Source organism: Sapajus apella, unplaced genomic scaffold, assembly GCF_009761245.1.
Source record: "Sapajus apella isolate SASKATOON/1434 unplaced genomic scaffold, GSC_monkey_1.0 scaffold85, whole genome shotgun sequence".
Taxonomy (NCBI): Eukaryota; Metazoa; Chordata; class Mammalia; order Primates; family Cebidae; genus Sapajus; species Sapajus apella.
Window position 1 is genome coordinate 5,836,095 of NW_022437025.1, and position 23,184 is coordinate 5,859,278.

A 23,184-nucleotide genomic window follows, 5' to 3' on the forward strand; every position below is an offset into this window, starting at 1 on the left:
ATTAATAATCAAATTTCAGTAGTATAACATACCCATAAGGCCAATAATACTTCGAGAGCCTATAGTACTTTAAAAACAAAGAAAGATTAAGTTACATCTTACTAACAACTCTAAGGGAACACAAGCTATATAGATGAAGAAAAGGCTACCACTCCACCACTGAACTCGCAAATTGCTTTCTGTAACTGTAAAATGGGTAATAGCCACCTCTTCCAGTATCCAACACATGTAAAAACACTCTGCAAACCTAAGAGCACTCTGAAATCCAAATTATGTACTCCAAATCTGTAAAGCGGTGAGCCATACACAGACACTGGCAAGTTTCAGGACGTGCTCAGTGAGCAACCTTCAGAACACATGGCCAGCCAGCCACTAGTTTACTATTCACTTGCTCATTCACTCACCCAGTGAACAAATGGTTATGAGGACTCCTGCCCTCCCGAGATTTACATGATAATCACTCTAATTTCTCTGAGAAGAGGACTGAGTGCAATGTATTTGGGTTTGGAGTCGTGGGGGCCTGGGTCTGAATTCTTGCCCTGTTACATTCACTAACAGGAAAGGGCATATGTGCCACTTCCTCTCTCCAAACCCAAGAATGCCACCACTTCCTTCCCAAGATTCAGCAAGATAAACTAACATGACACATGTGAGGCACCCAGGGTCCCTGTCACTTTACTCACTTAAATGTTGGTGTCATTTCTAGATTTTGTACGTCTTTAATTTTCTACAATCTCGTTTTTTGATTCATCACTTCAAAAATGCCTTTAATTGTTGCTCCGACTTGATTTTGAGGTTGCAGGAGTAAAAAGATAACCTGATGCATACCCCCAGAACCCTTCTGGATTCTCCCTGGACTTCACAGCCTGCTCCTTCTCACTCTGATCAACACTAGGTCCTTGCCACTGCTACACTCTCTGCTCCTGGCTGTTGGGTGGGGCTGAAGAGTTACACGGTGACGGAGACTGAGCCCCGGTCAAACAGAGCAACTGGTGTCCCATTACTTCACTTCACGAGAGTCTTATTTGTTCCCTGACAAATTCCAATCACTTCCCATCCCTATGACATTTCCAGTATTTCTCCATCTTCTCCATACTTCCCATCCTTTTCAACTTGGACCTTCGCTATTAAGTAAACAAGGGCCATCTGACTGATTCTACCTCATCTCGCCTTTCCACACTCAAAGGTTTCTGTGCCATATTAATCATCTTGCAGGCTTATCTTTTATGGAGAGTTCATTTAGACTGGATATTTCCTAAATGCCAAACAGGTACTGCCACAGTGTGATTACTAACCTACAAGATACTCAGTGTGACTTAACTGCCTGTTCTATTTGCACATAGCCCAACGGAGTCAAAAAGGTCTCGTTCTAAATTTCACCCTAGGGTTAACCACATGACCCTACGTAAATCATTTACCTATCAAAGCCTCAGTTTCTACATCCGGAAAAGGGTGCTGGTATTATAGACACACAACCTAATAGACAGCTACTGAATTTCCTGTACTGGTCCCCTAATTTCTTTTGTCTTCTGTTTATTCATCTTTTGTTCTACTTTCTGGAAGATGTTCGTCTTCCAAACAGTCTACCGAGTTATTTCTATTATCATGGTTATAATTTTTAAGATATCACCTCGTCCCTCAAATCTTTCTTCTTTACAGCAACTCCTTCCTCATCAAGAAATCCTCCACACTTTTTTATTTTGAGACAGAGTCTAGCTCTGTCACCCAGGCTTGAGTGCAGTGGTGCGATCTCGACTCACTGCAACATCCACCTCCTGGGTTCAAGCGATTCTCCTGCCTCAGCCTCCCGAGTAGCTGGGATTACAGGCACCCACCACCACACCCAGCTAATTTTTGTATTTGTAGAAGAGATTGGGTTTTACTATGTTGACCAGGCTGGTCTTGAACTCCTGACCTCGTAATCCACCTGCTTCAGCCTCCCAAAGTGCTGGATTACAAGTGTGAGCCACTGCACCCGGCCACTCCTCCAACTTTTATCTTTGGAATATAAACCTATTTGTCTGCCAGGCAGCAGAAAGGGAAGGGGGAATCAGTCCCCAATTTTCATTATGGTGTCTCATGCTTTCCCGCAGGGGTGCCTGGTATCCCAAAGTCCAGAACCTGTATTCTTAATCTCTCCAGAAAGTAACTGTCAGAGGAAAGCCTGTTACTCTGGTGCCCCCAATGAATTGTGCATCCCAGCACTTGCTCCTAGGTTTGGCCCCTCCCACGGTGACTGGGTTTCACAACAAGATGTTGCGGAGTGTGACAGATGTCCTTTTGGAATGCTACCTTCTGAGTGTTCTCCATTTGCCATGTGGGGAGAGGTCACAGCTCCCAGCCATGCTTGCTGAAGCACCAGTCACATGAGAAGAGCAATCCTGGATGTGTCAGTTCCACCTGCTATCTGACTGCAGCTGCACAGAAGAACCTCCCAGTGGAGCCCTACCTAACTCACAGAATTGTGAGTAAATAAAATAGTTGTTGCAAGCCACTAAGTTTCGGGGTACTTAGTCATGCAGCAGTAACTGAAGCAAAAGCTTTCAAACACTTCCATTTTCAGCCCAACCCTGCACACAGAGCTCTTTTACAGTTTTTAGATCTTATTCTTTAGTTTTAAAGCAGAGTTGGAAGATCAGTGGTAAGAAACCCAACTAGATACTGATAGAATGACTACTGGCCATCATAGTAATCAGTGTTACTGGAAAGCAAAGAATCAATTCCACACTTTAATAATTAAAGTTTTTAAAATCCTTTTAAAATTTAGAACTAAGTTAATGTTAAGCAAATAAAACAGTACCAAGTGACATGACTGAAGATATATACCAGGGTTCACAGACTCATGCCTTCAATAGCCACAGAAGTAATACAAAGTTAAAAAAAAACCAAAAAAACAAAAAAAAAACTCCCCCAAATAAAAAGTTGTTTCTGCCAAGGCCCTTGTATGTGAGCTGTGATTCCCATGCTTGAACACTGAAGGGTCTACAAAAATTGGTCTGCTCTAGCTCTCAAGCACATATGCTCTCTAGAAAATGATACAGAGTAGGAGAGAAGTATCCAATGGATAAATATCTTCAAACGTGATCTAGGGCATAGATTATGTATTCTTCAGAATGCTGGAGAAAAGAAAGTTAAAATTTGCAACAAAAAGAATACAACCTGTTATAAATAATGATTTAATAACATGATCAATCAAGGCTTACAAAAAGGTAAACCTACTCTTTAACAGAGCGATGTAACATAAACGGAACATGATCTGGACTCAGGAGACCTGCTGTGCTGTGTGAAGCTGGACAAGTTATTTAACTTCTCTGAGGCTCTATTTCATCACTTTACAAAAAAAGGAAAATACTTCAACTTGAATTAAGTCTTTCAATTTTCCCAGTTCATTATAGCATCTTACTGATTTAGGCACAACCCTTCCTGCCTTTTTTTTTTTAAATTTTTGAGATAGGATTTTCCTCTGTCACCCCCAGGTTGGAGTGCAGTGGTGCAATCACAGCTCACCGCATCCTTGACCTCCTGGGCTCATGTGATGCTCCCACCTTCTTAGCCTCCCAAGTAGCTGGGACTCAGGCATGTGCTACCATACCTTTTCTTTTCTTCTTTCTTTCTTTCCTTTTCTCTTCCTTTCTTTTTTTTTTTTTTTTTCCAATAGAGATATGGTTTCTGCAAAACCCCATCGCAAACTGGTCTCAAACTCCCGGGCTCAAGCAATCCACCTGCCTCAGGCCCTCAAAGTGCTGGAATTACAGGCATGAGCCATCGTGCCCAGGCAAAGACTATTTTTTATTATATGCAAAAAAAAAAAAAAAGTCCCGTTTCTTACTTTCATATGGAAATGATAGTTTCTTTTCCCTTTAGATAGCTAACAAATAAACTTCCTGAAGATTTGGGTACAGAAGCTCAGAAGGCTATTAGTTGAATGTCTGGATACTATTTGTTTTACCTCATGGTTCAATTAAGAAGAACAGTCAGAACTTAGACCAGTTATTTTTAATCTGGGAAGCATGAGCTCTTAAGGAGGCCACTAATAAGCATGTAACAAAGTAATTCATATAAGAAAAGTTTAAGTAGAACATCTGGTTAAGGTCCATAGCTTTCATCAAATACTTCAGTCTGTAAAGCTGTAACAGTTAAAAAAACAATGACTTTGATCTAGTAATGTGATGTCTAGGCATACATGCAAGAAAAGCACAAGGATAAGTGTATAAGAACATTCCTTTCTATATTCTTTTTTTTTGAGACAGAGTTTCAGTCTTGTTGCCCAGAGTGGAGTGCAATGGCACAATTTCACTGCAACTTCGCCTCCCAGGTTCAAGGAATTCTCCTGCCTCAGCCTCCCAAGTAACTGGGATTACAGGTGCCCAGCACCACACCCGGCTAATTTTTTTGTATTTTTAGTAGAGACAGGGTTTCACCATGTTGGCCCAGGCTGGTCTTGAACTCATGACTTCGTGATCCTCCTGCCTTGGCTTTCCAAAGTGCTGGGATTACAAGCCCAAACCACTGCGCCCGGCCTCCTTTCTATATTCTTTATAACAGCTCAAAATGGGAAGCAACGGAAAGGCCCATTACCGGGAGAATAATAAAGTGTTATATAGTTCACAATGCACAACTGTTTAGGAATGAAGACATTATAAATCATGTTACCAATATAGATAAAAATTTAAAACTTTTAACTGAAAGAAGTTATAAAAATATATACAGTATGGTAAAATTTATAGAAAGTTTAAGAACATGAAAAATCATGCTAGGTGTATTATATACACCTTCAAAAATATTTAGTAAATATACGAAAATAAGCATGGGAAAGACAAACACCAAGCTGGGTACAGTGGTAACCTGACAGGGATGACGAGGCAAGTCGGGAGGAAAGGGCACATGGGTCTCCAGCTGTGCTCCAAACTCCTGGCTTCCTCAGCTTCAACGGACACATGGGGATTCACTGTGCCATTCTTTAGTCCTTTCCGCTCCTCAGACTCTCAAACTGTTTTCACACCCTGGCCCCTGACGCCACACGTGCCTGTTTTATAGTGCCTCACTCTCAAATTTTTACAGTAGCCCCTTCCACTTCTGTGTCTGTTCTCACATTCTCACTTTTCAACAATTGAAAGATCAGAAAATGTCCTGTAAAAAAACTTCCAATTTTCTACCTTTTCTAAAGAGATCAGAAGATCTGGGCTAGATAAACAAAAATAAAATAGTCTATTTCATGTCCATTCCTCACAAACCACTCTGCCTCACCAACCCTAGATATGCATATTCAGTTTATTCAGTTGCCTGTTCAAAAATCTTCACTTAGCTTTCCCTAGAAGGCATCTCATATGTTAATCTTTATTCATAACACAAAGATGTTCCTTCCCTAGGTTCTTTTTCCTTAGTAAATGAAAATTACTTTTTTTTTTGAGACAGAGTCTAACTCTGTCACCTGGGCTGGAGTGCAGTGGCATGATCTTAGCTCCACCTCCTGGGTTCAAGCGATTCTCCTGTCCTCAGCCTCCCACGTAGCTGGGATTACAGGCGCATGCCACCGTGTCCAGCTAATTTTTGTATTTTTAGTGGAGACAGGGTTTTGCCCTGTTGGCCAGGCTGGTCTCAAACTCCTGACCTCAAGTAATCTTGAGGCCCACCTCCCAAAGTGCTGGAATTATAGGCATGAGCCACCGCACCCGGCTGGGAATTACATTCTTGCAGTTGCTCAGATCAAAACCCTTGGCTGTCTTCTTTGTCTCCTCCCCTTATCTCTGCCCCATATCCAATCCTGTCAGCTCCACCTTCAAAAACAGATGCAGAATCCCCCAGCCATCTGCCCTCTCAACCCCCCGCAACTGCATCTTCACTGGGTGCTTGGCGTCTGCCCTCCCTCCAGCACAGCTCACTCACCCTGTTTAGTTAGTCTCAGTGCAGCAACCAGTGTGGTCTGATCAGCATCTGTTTGGCACTTAAGCCAGGTTGCATTTATCCTCTCCAAACCCTAACACTTCACGGCTGCTCAGGGGAAAAGCCCAAGTTCCTAGTATAGCCGGTAAGTTTCCTCAAATGCTCCAGCTCCAGCGCCATCTGTATACCCATAGAGATAGGACCTAGGCTTCCTCAGGCAGGACTGGCTGTGATAACACAACAACTGTGAGCATTCTCAGCTTTGGTAACCACTGGCTTCTTCTCAGGGGGTTCTGGCCTGTAGAGAGAGCATAGCATCACTTCTTGCAATGCACATAATGCATTCAGATAGGCACCTCACACATTTTAAGCGCTCAGTGAATGTTATCATTGTATTGATGCTCTTGGTATTACCCAGAAAAGGTTAGGTTCAACAGTCCATGTGTCAAGACACAGTATTTACTCATCCCTATATTGGATTGGTGCCAGGACCCCCTGAGGATACCAAAATCTGTGGATGTTCAAGTTCCTTATATAAAATGGCATAATATTTGCATATAACTACACATATCCTCCTGTATATTTTAAATTATTTCTACATTACACGTAATATCTAATACAATGTAAGTGCTATGTATGCAGTTGTTATACTGTAGTTTTTAGAGAATAATGACAGGAAAAAAGTCTATACATGTTCAGCACAGACACAACCATCCATTTTTTTCCAAATATTTTTGATACACCATTGGTTAAATCCACAGATAGAGAACTCATGGGTATGAAGGACCAACTGTATACGTTCAAAATTAACCTTGAAGGTGAACACTGCCATGAAATACTTTACATGTTTTTTTGTACATATATCCCTGTACAGCATATAAATAATGCATATACAAAATACTAAGATGTAGTCTGTACTTTTACTGGCAAAAAGAATTTTACTAGTAGACTTAACTGAATATGAGAACATAAGCAAGGGAATTTAAGACTCCACTCTAATTAGCTCTGTAAATAACAATAGGTCTGGTCAGTCACCCAGGGTAAGCTGCAGTGCTGTTACTTTCAAAACTAATAACTCCCAAAGGATGGTATTACGGAAGAGTTATCATTGCATTTTAACTTTATTTACTCCCCTAACAGGACCTCATTAAGTCACTGATCTTCTAACCACCCTCAAAGTGGGAGATAAAGTACTAGCTTTGATTCAGTTTTAAGTGGTTCAATAAAAATAAAACAAATATAATTATTAGAAACAAACAATATAAAAAAGTCCGTACTTTGGGGATGGAGAAAAAAGAACCAAGTATAAACTTGAGGATTCAAAAAAACAATAGTTGGGGCATGGTTCAAAATTCTCTTTCATATATATGTGTGTGTACATATATAGTTTTATATATATATATAGAGAGAAATATAAATAAATATTCTGCGATCGAGTCTAGCTCTGTCTGTTGCCCAGGCTGGAGTGCAGTGGTGTGATCTTGGCTCACTGCAACTTCTGCCTCCTGGGTTCAAGTGATTCTTCTGGTTGGCCTTCTGAGTAGCTGGGATTACAGGCATGTGCCATCACACCTAGCTAATTTTTTTTTTTTTGGAGAGATGGGGTTTCACCATGTTGGCCAGGCTGGTCTTGAACTCCTGACCTCAGGTAATCCACCCGCCTCAGCTTCCCAAAGTGCTGGGATTACAGGCGTGAGCCACTGCACCCAGCCCTCTTTCATATTTCTTTAAAGGGTAAAAGGAAGAGTGGTTTGCATATATTTAACAAATATCACGTATATGCCATGTCCACTGGTAACAGGAATGAAACAGACAGCTTAGGATAATTATCACCTAAAATATATGCATCTGGGGGAGGGCTGAATTGCCTATGACTGATTCATAATACCGTTCCTCTTTACAGACCCCATTACTAACTGCAATCAGAGTAAATGCAAAATATTTTATCAAAAATGAACTTTCATATTATTTGCATATGTAAATGAAAGGGAATTAGCCAAGGCAGTTTTCAGCTGGGATCTAACAACCAATAAAGCCCATCAAAGGTCATGATTCCCTAGAGAAATATTCACCAACTGCTCAGCCAACTTTTGCATGGGGACAGCCAAACTTTAATCAATGTATAAAATTAAATTCTGACACAAGTGAATTGCCCTTCTGTGTTGGCAATGTCGCTCAGATAAAATAATGAGCTGAGCAGGCCAAGAGGTGTGCTATAATGTGGGGCACAAATTGTTACAGGATAAAGTGGAGGCACCGTAGAGTACCACAAGTACCTAAATGATGTCAGAGAAGAAGCCATTCTCCTCATACCATGACACCAGTGAATAGTCTGAGAGCTACAGATGCTTTTATAGAAACAATTCACATTGCTAAGTGTAACAGTCACATACACACATGGACATAATGAGAAACTAATTCATCTCACATGTAATGCGTAACCCCACTGCTTCCTACCTACCCTTTTATCTAATATAATAACATATATTATTGTCTTGTAATTGCCATTAGCATTTTAATCTAGTAGATTATAAACCTACCAGATTATAAAGTTGAATTGTTAGGGTTTTTAATTGTGACCAATTGGTAGAGACTGTCTAAAATACTGTACTGAGAAGCGCTTTTAAGAGGGCGTTTGGACTAGATGGGAAAACACAGCACACACAGTACCACCAACGTGACGATCCTCAGGAAATGAGCATACTTAAATGCAAACATTCCTGACAAAAGCATAAAATAAAATTTTGCATTATAATTTTCGATGTAGGTCCTCTTTGCTCCTTTCTTTCCACTGAAGCCAATAGACAGATAATAAAAATAAACCCAGGGGACACACAGATGGCCTACCATTCATAAACTGCCACACATTTGATTCTTTCTATTGCAGCAGGCAATAATTAAAGAGGGTTCTTTTCATTGACTCCCCAAGAGGCCAGTGAGCTGGTCGAAGGCAGTGGTCCCCAACCTTTTGGGCACCAGGGACTGGTTTCATGGAAGACAATTCTTCCACAGACCCAGCAGGCAGGCATGGGGTTTGGGATGAAACTTCCACCTCAGGCATTAGAGTCTCATAAGGAGCTTTCACCCTAGATCCGTCACATCCTCAGTCCACAATAGGGTTCCTGCTCTTTTGAGAATCTAATGTTACCGCAGATCTGACAAGAGGCAGAGCTCAGGCAGGAATGCTTGCTCACTGCTCATCTCCTGTTGTGCAGCCCAGTTCCTAACAGGCCATGGCTAGGGGCTTGCGGACACCTGATTTAAGGGATCTACAGATTGATGCACAAACAACAGCACGTAGCTCTGGAGCAGGGACTGAGACTTGAAGACTCTCTTCATTCATTCCATAAGTAATGATTGAGCATCTGGTCATGCCTGGCACATTCACTTCCTCAACTAATTTTAATTTGTTAAAATTTTAAAAATCACTGTTCAGAAAAAGCAATCCAACAATTTTTTTTTAAATAAAATGAGAAGGAAAGAGCAAGAAAGTACAAATATGCTTTATTGGAGTTGAAAATAAAAATCCCGCCTATGACAGCCAGGCAAAGGAAAGCATTTTTCCAAAGCAATAACCTAAAGAATCAAAGATCTTATTAAGCCACAACCATTCCCTTACTCTGTTTCTACCGCATACTAAGTTATGCACATTACACAACATACTCAGTTAGTATGAATTACATGCAAATTAACAAGCTAAAGGAGAAGAGTCTTGCATTACTCATATACTCTTCATTTTTTTCACAGTTGACTTCGGCTGCCCTGTCATTTCCTCAGCTTAACCGTGAGTCAAAGGCTAGGCTCATTTCTCAGCAACTTTGGTCCAAAAAAGAAATAAGATCCTCTCCCAGTTTGAAATGCACTACCCATATTTTCTTTCTGACTGTAACTCAGCAGCTTCTTTGGATTTTGCTCAAATAACTGACCTGAATTAACTTTTCACTTGTTTAAAAAAAAAAATTGTATTCTGAATTCCTTTAAAAGCTCTAAATTACTTTATCAATCTATAAATTACATTATCAATTTAATCCCTTCAGTGTCATAAAGAAAACACCATTTTGGCCAGGCATGGTGGTTCAGGCCTGTAATCCCTGCAGTTTGAGAGGCTGAGGTGGGAGGGTGGCTTGAGCCCAGGAGTTCAAGACCAGCCTGGGGAACATAGGAAGACTCTGTCCCTATTTTTTAAATTAAAACAAAACAAAAACCCAAAAAACCCACCATTTTAACCACACAGTTTTCTCTGCAGAGTTTTCTCTGGGCACATCACTCACAGCCCCTGCTGAAGTGATGAACCTCCAGGCAGCCCTGCTTCCTCACCATGGCTTATCAAATCATGGGTGGACACCTGCCTCAAGCCCAGCCAATCAGATTCTCTCTCTAGCTGAATGGTGTTGGGCAGTACAGTTCCATAGTTATGCTGGGCTGGAGGCCAGAATGGCCATTCTTTACCATGTGCTAAAGCAGAGAAAGCCAGAGTTCAGACAGAGAGGGAATGACCCAACTCAGGTACAGACGCAAATGAAAGATTGTACATTGGTTATTACAGAAAGTGACTTTGTCTACCACATAATTCCCAGTTCAGCTCTCTCTTGAGACTGCTGTATTTCTAGCACTTGGCTTCAGTGAGATATCCCTATATCCTTTACATATATTTCTATTTTTTTCTTAAACTAGGTTAATTATGTTCCTAATTGTTGTAATGAAATCGTGCCTAAGATAGCTGTATATATAAGGGGTAACTTCCAAACTCCTATCCCATGCTGTATGAAGCAGCGGCTTCAGAATTAAGAGGTTGGCGGGGTGTGGTGGCTCACACCTATAATCCCAACACTTTTAAAGCAGATGGATCACCTGAGGTCAGGAGTTTGAGACCAGCCTGGCCAACATGGTGAAACCCCATCTCTACTAAAAATTTAAAAATTAGCTGGGCATGGTGACGGGCACCTGTAATTCCAACTACTGAGGAGGCGGAGGCAGGAGAATTGCTTGAACCTGGGAGGCAGAGAGTGCAGAGCGCTGAGACTGTGCCACTGCACTCCAGCCTGGGTGACAGAGTGAGACTCCATCTCAAAAAAAAAAAAAAAAAAGAGAGAGAGAAATTAAGAAGTTAAAAAATCAGAGGTGAAGGAGAAGCAAACAGCTGGGAAGAGAAAAAAGAACTGGATGAAAGGGTAGGCCTTTTAAAAAATGAATGTTAGATTCATTAAAAAAAAAATCAGTACCTTTTATGTGATAAGCACTCACTGTGCTATGCAACAGAAGATAAAAAAGATCAGTAACTCACAGTCCTTGTGCCCAGTGAGCACAGTCAAATGAATAACTGCAACTTAGGATGTGAGGGCCATGTTATTTGAGGTATACACAATGTATCATGAGTACATGGCCAGGGGAGTCAGGCTTTCAGAGACAATTTGTTTTTTTTGTTTTTTTTTCTTGGTGGGGGGTGGCTCTGTCACCCAGGCTGGAGTGCAATGGCACAATCCTGGCTCACTGCAACCTCCACCTCTCAGGTTCAAGTGATTTTCCTACCTCAGCCTCCCGAGTAGCTGGGATTACAAGCATATACCACCATGCCCAGCTAATTTTTGTATTTTTAGTAGAGATAGGGTTTTACTACGTTAGACCAGGCTGGTCTTGAACACCTTACCTCAGGTGATCCGCCCGCCTTGGCCTCCCAAAGTGTTGGGATTACAGGCGTGAGCCACTGTTCCTGGCCTCAGAGATAATTGTGGGAAACACTAAACAAATAAACATTAAAAATCATTTGCATCAGTGGCAGCCAGACAGAACAAACTTCTGCAGACTGTCAAAGATAAGAAAGCCAATTATCCCAACGCTAGACCATTCAACAATTAGTTCAGGAAATTAGCTTCTGGAGGTCAGAATTCCCTCAGTTTGGTCTTGTATCATAAAGGTACTTAACCCATGCTGTCTCAAACAGCAGTCAAAGCAAAATAATTCTTTAAGTAGTTATGATCTCAAAGATTACCTCTTACAGTGAATAATAAAATAAGAATTCATAATATTAACTGCAAAAGATGATACTGTAAAATTATTTTTTTATTTTAGGAAACTGAAAGACATGAGAAACACATGAAATAAAATAATCATAATTTTTCTAAAAACAAAAATATATACATCATATGCCAATATAGTGCTTTTGAAGTGTCTGAACTGCTATTCCCTTCTACAAATGTATTCAAATGTAGTAATACAGACCCCAGAAAAATCACACATAAAATATTCTAGACAGCATAACAAAAAAATCAAGAGTGGGCTGGGCCAGGTGGGCAGATCACCTGAGATCAGGAGTTTGAGACCAGCCTGGCCAACATGATGAAACCTCATCTTTTCTAAAAAATACAAAAACATTAGCCAGGTGTGGTGGCACGCACCTGTAATTCTGGCTACTCGGGAGGCTGAGGCACAAGAATTGCTTGAACCTGGAAAGCAGAGGTTGCAGTGAGCTAAGATTGCACCACTGCACTGGGCAACAGAGACACTGTCTTTTTTTAAAAAAAAAAATCAAGAGCAAGGTAAACATCCAGTAATAAAGATTATAATATTATAGTGCTGTTGAAATATTATTTGATGAAATGTAACTTAGCCACTAAAAATAATAAAGACAATGTAATAACAGGATGAAATAGTCAAATTGAAAAAAGGATATTAATTTTTGTGTATATTCTTAAGAGTACCACATATATAAAAGCTTATAAAACTTCAGAAAATATGGAAAAATACCATAAAGGAAAAGTGATATGGTTCATGTTACTTGGTAAGATAAACAAGTAGTTTGTTTTCCCAGTTTTTGGAGGTCAGGTTGTCATATCTGTAAAGTTAAAACACCCCTTTTATTCTCTTAAGTGTTAGAAATAAAATATAAACTTACTTCATCAGAAGCAGATCGAAGACACTGGACAGCAGCCTGTTTTTTCATTTCTTCTAGAGTTAGATCTGAACATTTTTTCTTACTCTTTCCCCATTTCTTATAAGCTCCTTTTTCCCAGCCCAGGAAGATGTCATTCTCCTGAAATGAAATTGCACCAAGTTAAACGACCAAGGCTAACTCGGACACTACTGTGTTCCACCTACCCCACATATTCAGTCACAAAAAGGCCCCTTGCATTTCCATACACATTTTAGGGTCAGCTTGTCTATTTCTGTGATGTAGACAGCTGGGATTCCAATAGGAACTGTATTGATTCTGTAAAACAACTTGGAGTGTATTGCCATCTTAATAGTCTGATCACAAAAATGGGATGTTTTCTATTTATTTAGGTCTTCTTTGATTTCTTTCAATGAAGCTTTATAGTTTTTGGTGCACAATTCTTACACTTTTGTCAAATTTTTTCTTAAGTATTATGTTCTTTTTGATACTACTGCAAAGGGAGTTGTTTTCTTAATTTCATTCCTTGGGTTTTCTTTATATTCTTTTTTTTTTTTTTTTTTTGAGACGGAGTTTCGCTCTTGTTACCCAGGCTGGAGTGCAATGGCGCGATCTCGGCTCACTGCAACCTCCGCCTCCTGGGTTCAGGCAATTCTCCTGCCTCAGCCTCCTGAGTAGCTGGGATTACAGGCACACGCCACCATGCCCAGCTAATTTTTTTTTTGCATTTTTAGTAGAGACAGGGTTTCACCATGCTGACCAGGATGGTCTCGATCTCTTGACCTCGTGATCCACCCGCCTTGGCCTCCCAAAGTGCTGGGATTACAGGCTTGAGCCACCGCGCCCGGCCGGTTTTCTTTATATTCTACACGAAATCATGTCATTGGTGACTAGAGATGGTCTTACTTCTTCCTTTCCCATCTAGACGTCTTTTCTTTTTCTTACCTAATTCCCTGTTAATGCTGATTTATAATAAAAGCCGACGTATTTCATCTTTGAAAATGTCTTCATACAAATGGAAACTGCCAAATGCTGGTATTAATCCACAAGCATGAGTTTAACTGAACATATTATTTGGTTAGAAGGCATTTATAGAATTCTGTTAAATTTGTATCTTGATATTTGCCTTCTAGCATGTCAGTATATTGCAAATTAATACTAAGAAATGAAAGTTACTGAAAGCTCCTCACTAACTTGAGTACACAAATAGATTTTGAGATAACGAAATTTCCTTTGCACTGTGTATCAAGGTATGAAAAATGCTCCTGGAACAGCAGTTTCAGCCTGGACAACTTATCCACGGTAAATTTGTGGGGATGGAGAGTTCGCTTCTTGTTTTAACTTTTGACAGAATAAAAAATATATAAATCAGTTTGACATTATTTATGATTCAACAATGTTGTTAGAGTGACTTTATTACATTATAAATTTTGTAAACAAGTTCTGTTTTGCCTTGTAATTTTAGGTTGAATTCATTAAGAAACATCAAATCTCTGAGGTGGGCAGACCAGGAGGTCAAGAGATCGAGACCATCCTGGCCAACATGGTGAAACTCCATATCTACTAAAAATACAAAAATTAGCCAGGCGTGGTGGCACACGCCTGTGGTCCAAGCTACTCGGGAAGCTGAGCCAGAAGAATCACTTGAACCCAGGAGGCGGAGGTTGCAGTGAGCCGAGACTGCACCACTGTACTCCAGCCTGGTAACAGAGCAAGACTACGTCTCAAAAAAAGAAACATTAAATCTGTAGTAAAAGCTACATAAACAATAGTATACTGCACACGCTTGTTTGCATTCTGTTCATTTTATTTCTTTTTGGGAGGTCCCTCATGCTATTTTTTTATGGCTTAATGTATTGTGTTAATGTAGCATAACTTAACCAAAATTTAACACCATTAAACTGTTAATCACATTTTAAAGGAACGAGTATACAAAGAGCCAAGATATTTCTATTTCACTTATTGTTACCCTTTTAGTCTCCTATCCTATACTATTAAAAGTCTGCTTATACATAAACATAAAATATTAGGCATGTGTCAAATACTCAGAAAGTCCCAATCTTAAAGAAAGAACATATTTATCAAGTACCAAAAGCAGATATAACTAAGGAATTCCCCAGCATGACACTCTATTATCAGGTACTTTTCTAGACACTACAGTGAGGTCACGTAAGGCCAGAGGTCTGGTTGACTTTCCCATGCTCCCTTTATCAAAAGGGAGACTGGAAACTGGGGGAGAAGCAGCACACACCACTTGGAAATACATCAGGAGTCACTGCAGGCTCTGTGAGCCGCTGAGCACACGCCCCTGCCATCCACGCCTTCTTGTTAACAGTGCCTAAATGACCAGAACCACAGTGTGTCTGCATGGGATTAATGCCACCCCCATCATCCATTTGGCCACAAAGACCGGCTAAGAGAGAGGCATGGGACCAATCAGAAATGCAGATTTCATGGTTCTCGCTGGGAATGTAGGAGGGAACATGACCTCTGGACAGTGTATGAGAATATGATCCCAGGAGCATGCTCACTGTCACTCCCTCTACCCTGTAAGAGGCTGGCTTCAAAACCAGGCTGACAGAAAGAGGCCGGCAGAGAGGCAGAGAAGAAGCCTGAATGACACTGTGAGGCTCCGAATCGCACCCAGCAGGGGCCAGCCCAACTTCTGGACTTTTACTTATTTGAACCTTTCCCCCCCGCCTTAAGCCAATATAGGCCAAACTTTTAGTTGCTTGTGAATGAGATACAGTCACAATCTGAGGACAGCATTCAGTAATAAACCCACTGATCTACTGCTCAAAAGAACCCCTATTTGTCCTTAAGAAATGAGCTCTCCAATCAAACAAGCATGATTTCAGGTTAACTATATTCCTGTTTTTCCTACTAGGTCTTCAGCCCACAGTGGTGACATTCTCACTGGCCTCCCTGCCTTTAGTGGCCCAAGACCGTCTGCCCACTGCCATGCCATTAAGTCCTGCTGGCTAACTAGATCTATAGGTCTTTTGTCTCTAGGATATAAATAAATATAAAAGCCCTAGCACAGCACATCAGTCTCTTCAGGGTCTGTTTCCTGCCGGCCTGCCCCACTCTGATCTCCAACTAGCCCCTCCTCACCATATTCTTTTCTGACCTTACAACATTAGGCCCCTCTTATTTCTTTGTACACACTGTTCCTTTATTCTTCCTTCAAGATGATTCCTAAACTGGCAGTTGTCACTCAGGGCCTATCCCTAGTTTTCTCTGTACTGATGCATTCACATTTGAACATAAAAGCGGAAATGTCAGTTTTAAAACATGAAGTATTTATATTCAAAACTTCTCTATTCCATGAAAACATTTTACACATACAAAAAATGTTAATGGTACCTTGGGAAGTATATGAATTTGTATATCTATCGTTAGCACTAACTCTCACTCTGACATTATTTTCACGTTGCTTATGTGTAAAATTTTATATATTTTCTTCTACCTAATGTAAGTGCTAACACAAAATCTAAACCTGATGGTGATGGAAGAAGTTTAATCATAAGAACTAAAATTAATCTCGTTAGTCAAGGTCATTCCTGAAGCTTGAGAAGGAGAATCCTTAGCTTTACTTAATTTTATTTTATTTTTGAGACAGAGTCTTGCTCTGTAACCCAGACTAGAATGCAGTGGCATGATCTTGGACTAATTCCAACCTCTGCCTCCTAGGCTCAAGAGATTCTAGTGCCTCAGCTTGAGTAGCTGAGATTGCAGGTGTGCACCACCACACCTGGCTAGTTTCTGTATTTTTAGTAGAGATGGGGTTTTGCCATGTTGACCAAGCTGGTCTCAAACTACTGGCCTCAACTGATCCACCTGCCTTGGCCTCCCAAAGTGCTGGGATTATAGGCGTGAGCCACCTCACCTGGCCAGCTTTATTTATTTTAAATATATCAATTCATAAACTATCAAAAACATGTATTAGCTTCAAGCAACCTTTGTAAAAAGCTGCTTTTGAAAGTACAACTCAGTTCCACCGCAACATCGATCCCCTGAGGTAACTACTATCAACAGCTGGCATATACTTTACCAGGTTTCTTTTAAATGTGGAATTTATCCCACATATCAGAGTATATACAACGTAAATGTACAGTTTTAAGAATAATAATATATCTATCAGGCAACAGTCAGACCTAGAATACTCCCAGTAACCTCAGAAGCCTCATCTGTCAAAAACTATCTTTAGTCTGGGCATGGTGGCTCATGCCTATAATCCTGGCAATCTGGGAGGCAGTGGCAGGCAGATCACTTGAGCCCAGGAGTTTGAGACTAGCCTGGCCAACATAGCGAAATTCTGTTTCCACAAAAAATACAAAAATTAGCCAGGTATGGTGGTGCCCACCTGTAGTCCCAGCTACTTGGGAGGCTGAGGTGGGAGGACTGCTTGAGCCTGGAAGATGAAGGCTTCAGTGAGCAGAGATCACACTACGGCACTCCAGTCTGGGTGACAAAGTAAGACCCTGTCTCAGGGAAAAAAAAAAAAAAAAAAAAAAAGCTATCTTTGTTATCCTCGTACTTGCATAGTTACAAGTTTGGTTGAGATCTTTTAGAATGGAGATAATTTTTCTCAGAATATGAAGGGTATTGCTCCATATACTCTCAAACGCAACACTGTAAGTTAGAAATCCCAATTTTTTGGGTAGGTTTGTTTCTTCTTTAGAAAATCTTAGCTGCTTCTTTGTCCTTGGTGGTCTAAAATTTCAAAACCAAGCACTTTGCCAGAGTGGTGGTTCTACCATCAAGAGAATGATGCTTCTTCCCCTTGAACCTGTGTGGGCTCCAGTCAGCTCAACTAACAGAGTACAGTGGAAGTGATCTATGTGACTTTCAAGGCTGGGTGGCAAAAGGCCTTGAGCTTCTACCTGATTTCTTGGGCTGCTTGCTTTGAGGGACCCAGTCAACCACATAAACGTGGCTACCTTCTGACCCACATGAAGAGGCTCTGGTCAACAATCTCAGCTGAGTCCAGCCTCGCAGCACACCTGCCAAGGTGACAGACATGTCAGTAAAGCTATCTGAGGCTCTCCAGCTCAGCCCATCTGCCAGCTAAGTACCAATGAGTGACTTTGGGTGAATCACCCAATTGAGCCCTGCCCAAATTCCTTACTTACAGAAGCTGTCATATAATAGTGTTTTTTTTTTTCTTTTAAATGCTACTATTTTGGGTAGTTTCTTAGGCAACAAAACTCTTACCACAAATAAAAGTATTTCTTTTGTACAAAACAACTATCTTTTAAACTCGAGAACCACCCCTCCCATTATACTTTTTACAGTGAACAAATCCAGGTTCACTCTATCTGTATGTACCACCAAAAGATTTTTACTTTGGTCTCCTAAAATTGAGTATTTTTTTAACTTCATCATCGTGTCACAAAAGATAATGGTAATTGCCACTGGCATTTGCCAGTCTTAAAAAACTCCTTTTAAAGAGACCCAACTGTGTCAAAGGTGGTAATTATATCCAGAAATATTGTAGTGACCATGTTTGCTGAATGCATAATTAGGATATATGGCAGGGACAAATATTTCAAATTGAGATTGTTACGGTAAATGTTGGAAATACTGTATCAGCAGCTTATCTTTGTCTCTAATAAATGCATTAGTCTACCTGCTAGAAAAGTAGTAGTTAATAAGGAAATAACTGTTTGAAGGAAAGATTTGTATAAATAGTATGAATAGCAGTAATAATAGCAACAGCTGTCAATATTTACTGAGCCAATATTTACTTTGTGTCTGGTATTGCTCTAACTACAATATCAGTACCTAAATGATGTCTGGCAGCTATATGGTCAATAAATGAATCTCCTTTAATCCTCAGTAATGATATCAGATGTGCACATAATTTGTATAATTGATAAATGAAGAGACAGCTCTAGTATCAGCTACTTGGAAGGCTGAGACAGGTGGACCCTTGAACCCAAGAGTTCCAGGCGGCAGTGAGCTCTGAGAGACATTGCACTCCAGCCTGGGTGAAAAAATAAAATGAAATAACAAAGAAATGGAGGGTCGGGCACAGAGATGTTAATTTGTTCAAGGCAGTGGTCTAAGCTGGAAAGTAAAGAAGGTAGGGTTAGAACCCAGGTCTTCAGACTCCATGGCCTATGCTCTTAATAATGTGATACTGACTTATAGTAAGGGGGGGGAATCTCAACAGGAAAAGAGAGAACAGGAGGCTGGGGGTCTGACAGTCACTTGGGATAAAAGTCAAGGTGCTATTAAAGGAAATTTTGGTCAGTGGTACAAGTTTTTTCATCCTAAAACCCTTCTGATACCTCCTGTTTCACTTTTTTTTTTTTTTTTTTTTTGAGACAGCGCCTTACTCTGTCACCCAGGCTGGAGTGCAATGATGTGATCTCAGCTCACTGCAACCTCCACCTCTCAGGTTCAAGTGATTTTCCTGTCTCAGCCTCCCAAGTAGCTGGGATTACAGGTGCAGCCACCACGCCCGGCTGATTTTTTGTATTTTTAGTAGACGGGGTTTTACCATGTTCCCCAGGCTGGTCTTGAACTCCTGAGTTCAGGCAATCCACCTGCCTCAGCCTCTCAAAGTGCTAGGATTACAGGCATGAGCCATCGTGCTCGGCCTTTATCCTGCTTAATTCTTCATGAGTTATCTAGTGATGTATATGCTATTTCATACCCACTATCCAGAATCTTTTTTGTCACTATGGTAGTCAAAGTGAATACTGGTATGTATACATTCTTCCATCAGTAGCATGGACACCTTTTCTTTTTTTTCTTTGAGATGGGGTCTCACTCTGTTGCCTAAGCTGGAGTGCAGTGGCACAATTATGGCTCACCATAGCCTGCAGACTTGACCTCTCCGGGTTCAGGTGATCCTCCCACCTCAGGCTCCTGAGTAGCTGGGACTACAGGCACACACTACCAAGCCTGGTTAATTTTTGTATTATTTGTAGAGACAGTTTCTCCATGTTGCCCAGGCTGGTTTCAAACTTCTGGGATCAAGTAATAGCATGGAATAATTCTTAGGAAGGTTTCAGGGATAGGGAAGCTTCTAGAAAGACAGTCCTGGCTTCCTTCCTAGAGCTCTGAAATGCTGATTTTAAATAAGAGAATAAAAATAGGAAGTGTTGTTTAAATGCAAATAACAATGCTTGCGACGTAGAAGGTATTTAATTAGTGTCTCGAATAAATGTTGTGATACAGTGTATGCAGTGACACATATAGGAACACTTTATGGTCAGATTTTTATAGTTCCTATTGTTAAATATTCTAATAAACAGTAACAGGAAACACCACAAGTGCCAGCTTTCCAAGAAGCAAAACGCTGAACAAGACATGCTACAGGAGTATATCACAAATAGGCTGAAAGAGGAAATGAGCTTTGTTGAATGGAGAAGCGATGAGTCTCACCTAGCAATCAGGACTGGGATTATTATTATATAACATGTGGGCAAATACAGATTATGTAACAAGCTACATTTCTAGAAGGATGGACTTTGAGCTAGAAGATACAATTTTTGACTAGGGGGATTTAAAATAAACAACAGTAACTTCTCTGCAGGGTGGGCCCCAGTATGTAATTATGGGGTCTACCCCCACTCCTAGCATGCTTCCCTCCTACACACAAGTCACAGGCCAGAGAAAGAAGTATGTGTCTGTCCATTTGTCTATACATAACTGAGCCTCTTCTATATTCCAGGAAGTCTTTTAAGGACTGCAAATCCAACAAAAAAGATGGGAGAAAAGGTCCCCAACTTTGGCTGGGCACGGTGGCTCACTTCTGTAATCCCAGCACTTTAGGAAGCCAAGGCAGGTGGATCACTTGAGGTCAGGAGTTCGAGATCAGACTGGCCAACAGGGTGAAACCCCGTTCTCTACTAAAAATACAAAAATTAGCCAGGCATGGTGATAGGCACCTGTAATGCCAGCTACTTGGGAGGCTGAGGCAGGAGAATCACTTGAACCCGGGAAGTAGAAGTTGCAGTGAGCTGAGGTCATGCCACTACACTCCAGCCTGGGCAACAAAGCAAGACTCCCTCTCTTAAAAAAAAAAAAGTCTCCAACTTCATGAATTACATATGCCAGTAGGGGAGACACAATGAAATTACATTAAATCATATAATTTCGGGTAATAACAACTATTATGAAGAAAAGTAAAGCAGGTAAGAGGACTGAGAATGGGAGGCTTCTATTTTAAATACAGTGGGTCAGGGGAAGACTGAGGATAAGACAAAATAGATATCAAAACCAAACTATGCCATTAAACAAATAAATACTCTCTTTTAAAAAGTAACTGGTGGCAGCACAACTCTCTTGACCAGATTAACTAGAAAAACCAGCAACAACACAAAACCGCACCAAACCTACATCACCTGCTCCAGGGCATCAGAGCTGTGCTGAGGTGCCAGGCCTTGAGAAGACAGTGAATGCCAAGGGAAGGGGAGGTGTGGGCACAGGGCACTGACATCTGCAGCTGCTTCCTTCCTGGGGAAACGTGCTGACCTAGGTCCGGGGCGAGAGGCTGAGAAAAAGGTGGCCCTTTAAAGAGGCAAAGCAAGCAGCAGAGCTTGGCGTGATCTCTCAGGGCCCGAGGGAGAAAACTTGGGATACAGGTGCCAGGATCCATGGAAGAGGAAAGGGTCAGAAGTAGAGGCCAGTCTGTTGGACTCCCCTCCGAACATCTGAAGAGTTCCGAAGCTGTGTGGGACATGAGGGGGGCGCTTCTGGGTTGCCAGTAATATTCTATTTCTGGGTGTGGTTATAGTTACAGGGATATGACCTTTGTGGGAATTCATCAAGCTGTACATTTTTCTTTACGCATTTTATGCCTCAATAAAAAGTTTAGAGGAAAAAACCTCTTATTATTATACAGAATCCATTGTTGCAGAATCTATATCTGTAACAGGTAATAAAGTTCTGCGAGTCCTAAGATCTAAAAAAGAAATCTAACAATCCAACAAAACTTAAAGCTATCACACAGATTGAGGGACTATCATGAAAGGATAATTTTGGAGGAGGTGTGCAAAGATAAAACTCCTAGAGAAAGAAACAAAATCATTAGAATGGATAACACTATTAAATATTTATTGGAAGACCTTATCTTAGAATGTAGTACAATCAGGGAATACGTCCTAAAACTTACAAACTGGTAATAGATTAGAAAAAGAAGGCATCACTAACCTGGGCAGCAAAGCAAGACCTCATCTCCACAAAAAAAATAAATTAGCTGGGCATGGGGTGCACACCTGTAGTCCCAGCTACTCAGGAGGCTTGAGCCCTGGAATCTGAGGCTGTGGTGAGCTATGATTGTGCCACTGCACTCCAGCCTGGGCAACAGAGTAAAACCCTGTCTTTAAAAAAAAAAAAAAGAGAGAGAGAGAGAGAAAGAAACAAGGCACTACTTTGTACAAAGTATTTAGACAGGACTTTTTTGGGTGGTTCAGCACCCTACTCATTCCATATTTCCTTTGGAGAATCATCCTCTCCAATTCTTAGTCCTTGCCCTGTGATTCCAGCATTTTGGGAGGCCAAGGCGGGTGGATCACATGAGGCCAGGAGTTCGAGCTCAATCTGGCCAACATGGTAAAATCCCGTCTCTACTAAAAATACAAAAATTAGCCGGGTGTGGTAATGCATGCCTATAACCCAGTTACTCAGAAGCCTGAGACCAGAGAATCACTTGAACCTGGGAGGCTGAGGCTGCAGTGATGCAGTGAGCCAAGATTGCCCCACTGCACTCCAGCCTGGGCAACAGAGTGAGCGCTCCATCTTAAAAGACAACAGAGAAGGCAAGCTTAAAGACACAGCACTGATTTTACTGCAGGCCCTGGATCAAGTTGCCACTGGGGTCAGCCCTAATTCCCAGATATTTCAAGTTTTTTAAACCAGTAAATACTCCAAAATTTACTAGCTGTGTGACCTTGAGCAAGTTATTTAACCACTGTCAGTATCTCCACCTATGAAATATGAATAATAACAGGATGGTGTAAGGAGGATTAAATGAGTTACAGTGAATGGAAAGCGAGTGCTTGCAGCAGCGGCTGGCACACAGCACATGATATACATGTGTTGGCTTTTACTATTACTTCTGTTTAAGCCACATTGAGCTGGGTTTTCTGTTACCATCAAAGACTCCTAATAAGAATAATATACATTGGTAGGCCAAGACAGGCAGATCACCTGAGGTCAGGAATTCGAGACCAGCCTGACCAACACGGAGAAACCCCATCTCTACTAAAAATACAAAAAATTAGCTGGGCATGGTGGCGCATGCCTATAATCCCAGCTACTTGGGAGGCTGAGGCAAGAGAATCACTTGAACCTGGGAAGCAGAAGTTGCGGTGAACCAAGATCATGCTATTGCACTCCAGCCTGGGCAACAAGAGGGAAACGCTGTCTCAAAAAAAAAAAAAAAAAAAAAAAAA

At 41.0% G+C, this 23,184-nt stretch overlaps 1 protein-coding gene across 6 annotated transcripts in view; it reads right to left on the reverse strand.

Moving 5' to 3' along the window:
- The window catches only part of KIAA0232 (KIAA0232 ortholog), an 88,282-nt gene that overhangs the window by 26,267 nt on the left and 38,831 nt on the right, over nt 1-23,184 (reverse strand). For 5 of the 6 annotated variants that reach the window (XM_032254129.1, XM_032254128.1, XM_032254134.1 and 2 more), the window contains exon 3: nt 12,776-12,913. The exons of the other annotated variant lie outside the window; for it this stretch is intronic. In XM_032254129.1, the coding sequence (XP_032110020.1) occupies nt 12,776-12,913 (138 nt within the window). The remainder of the gene's footprint in view (nt 1-12,775; nt 12,914-23,184) is intronic. 6 annotated transcript variants of the gene reach the window in all.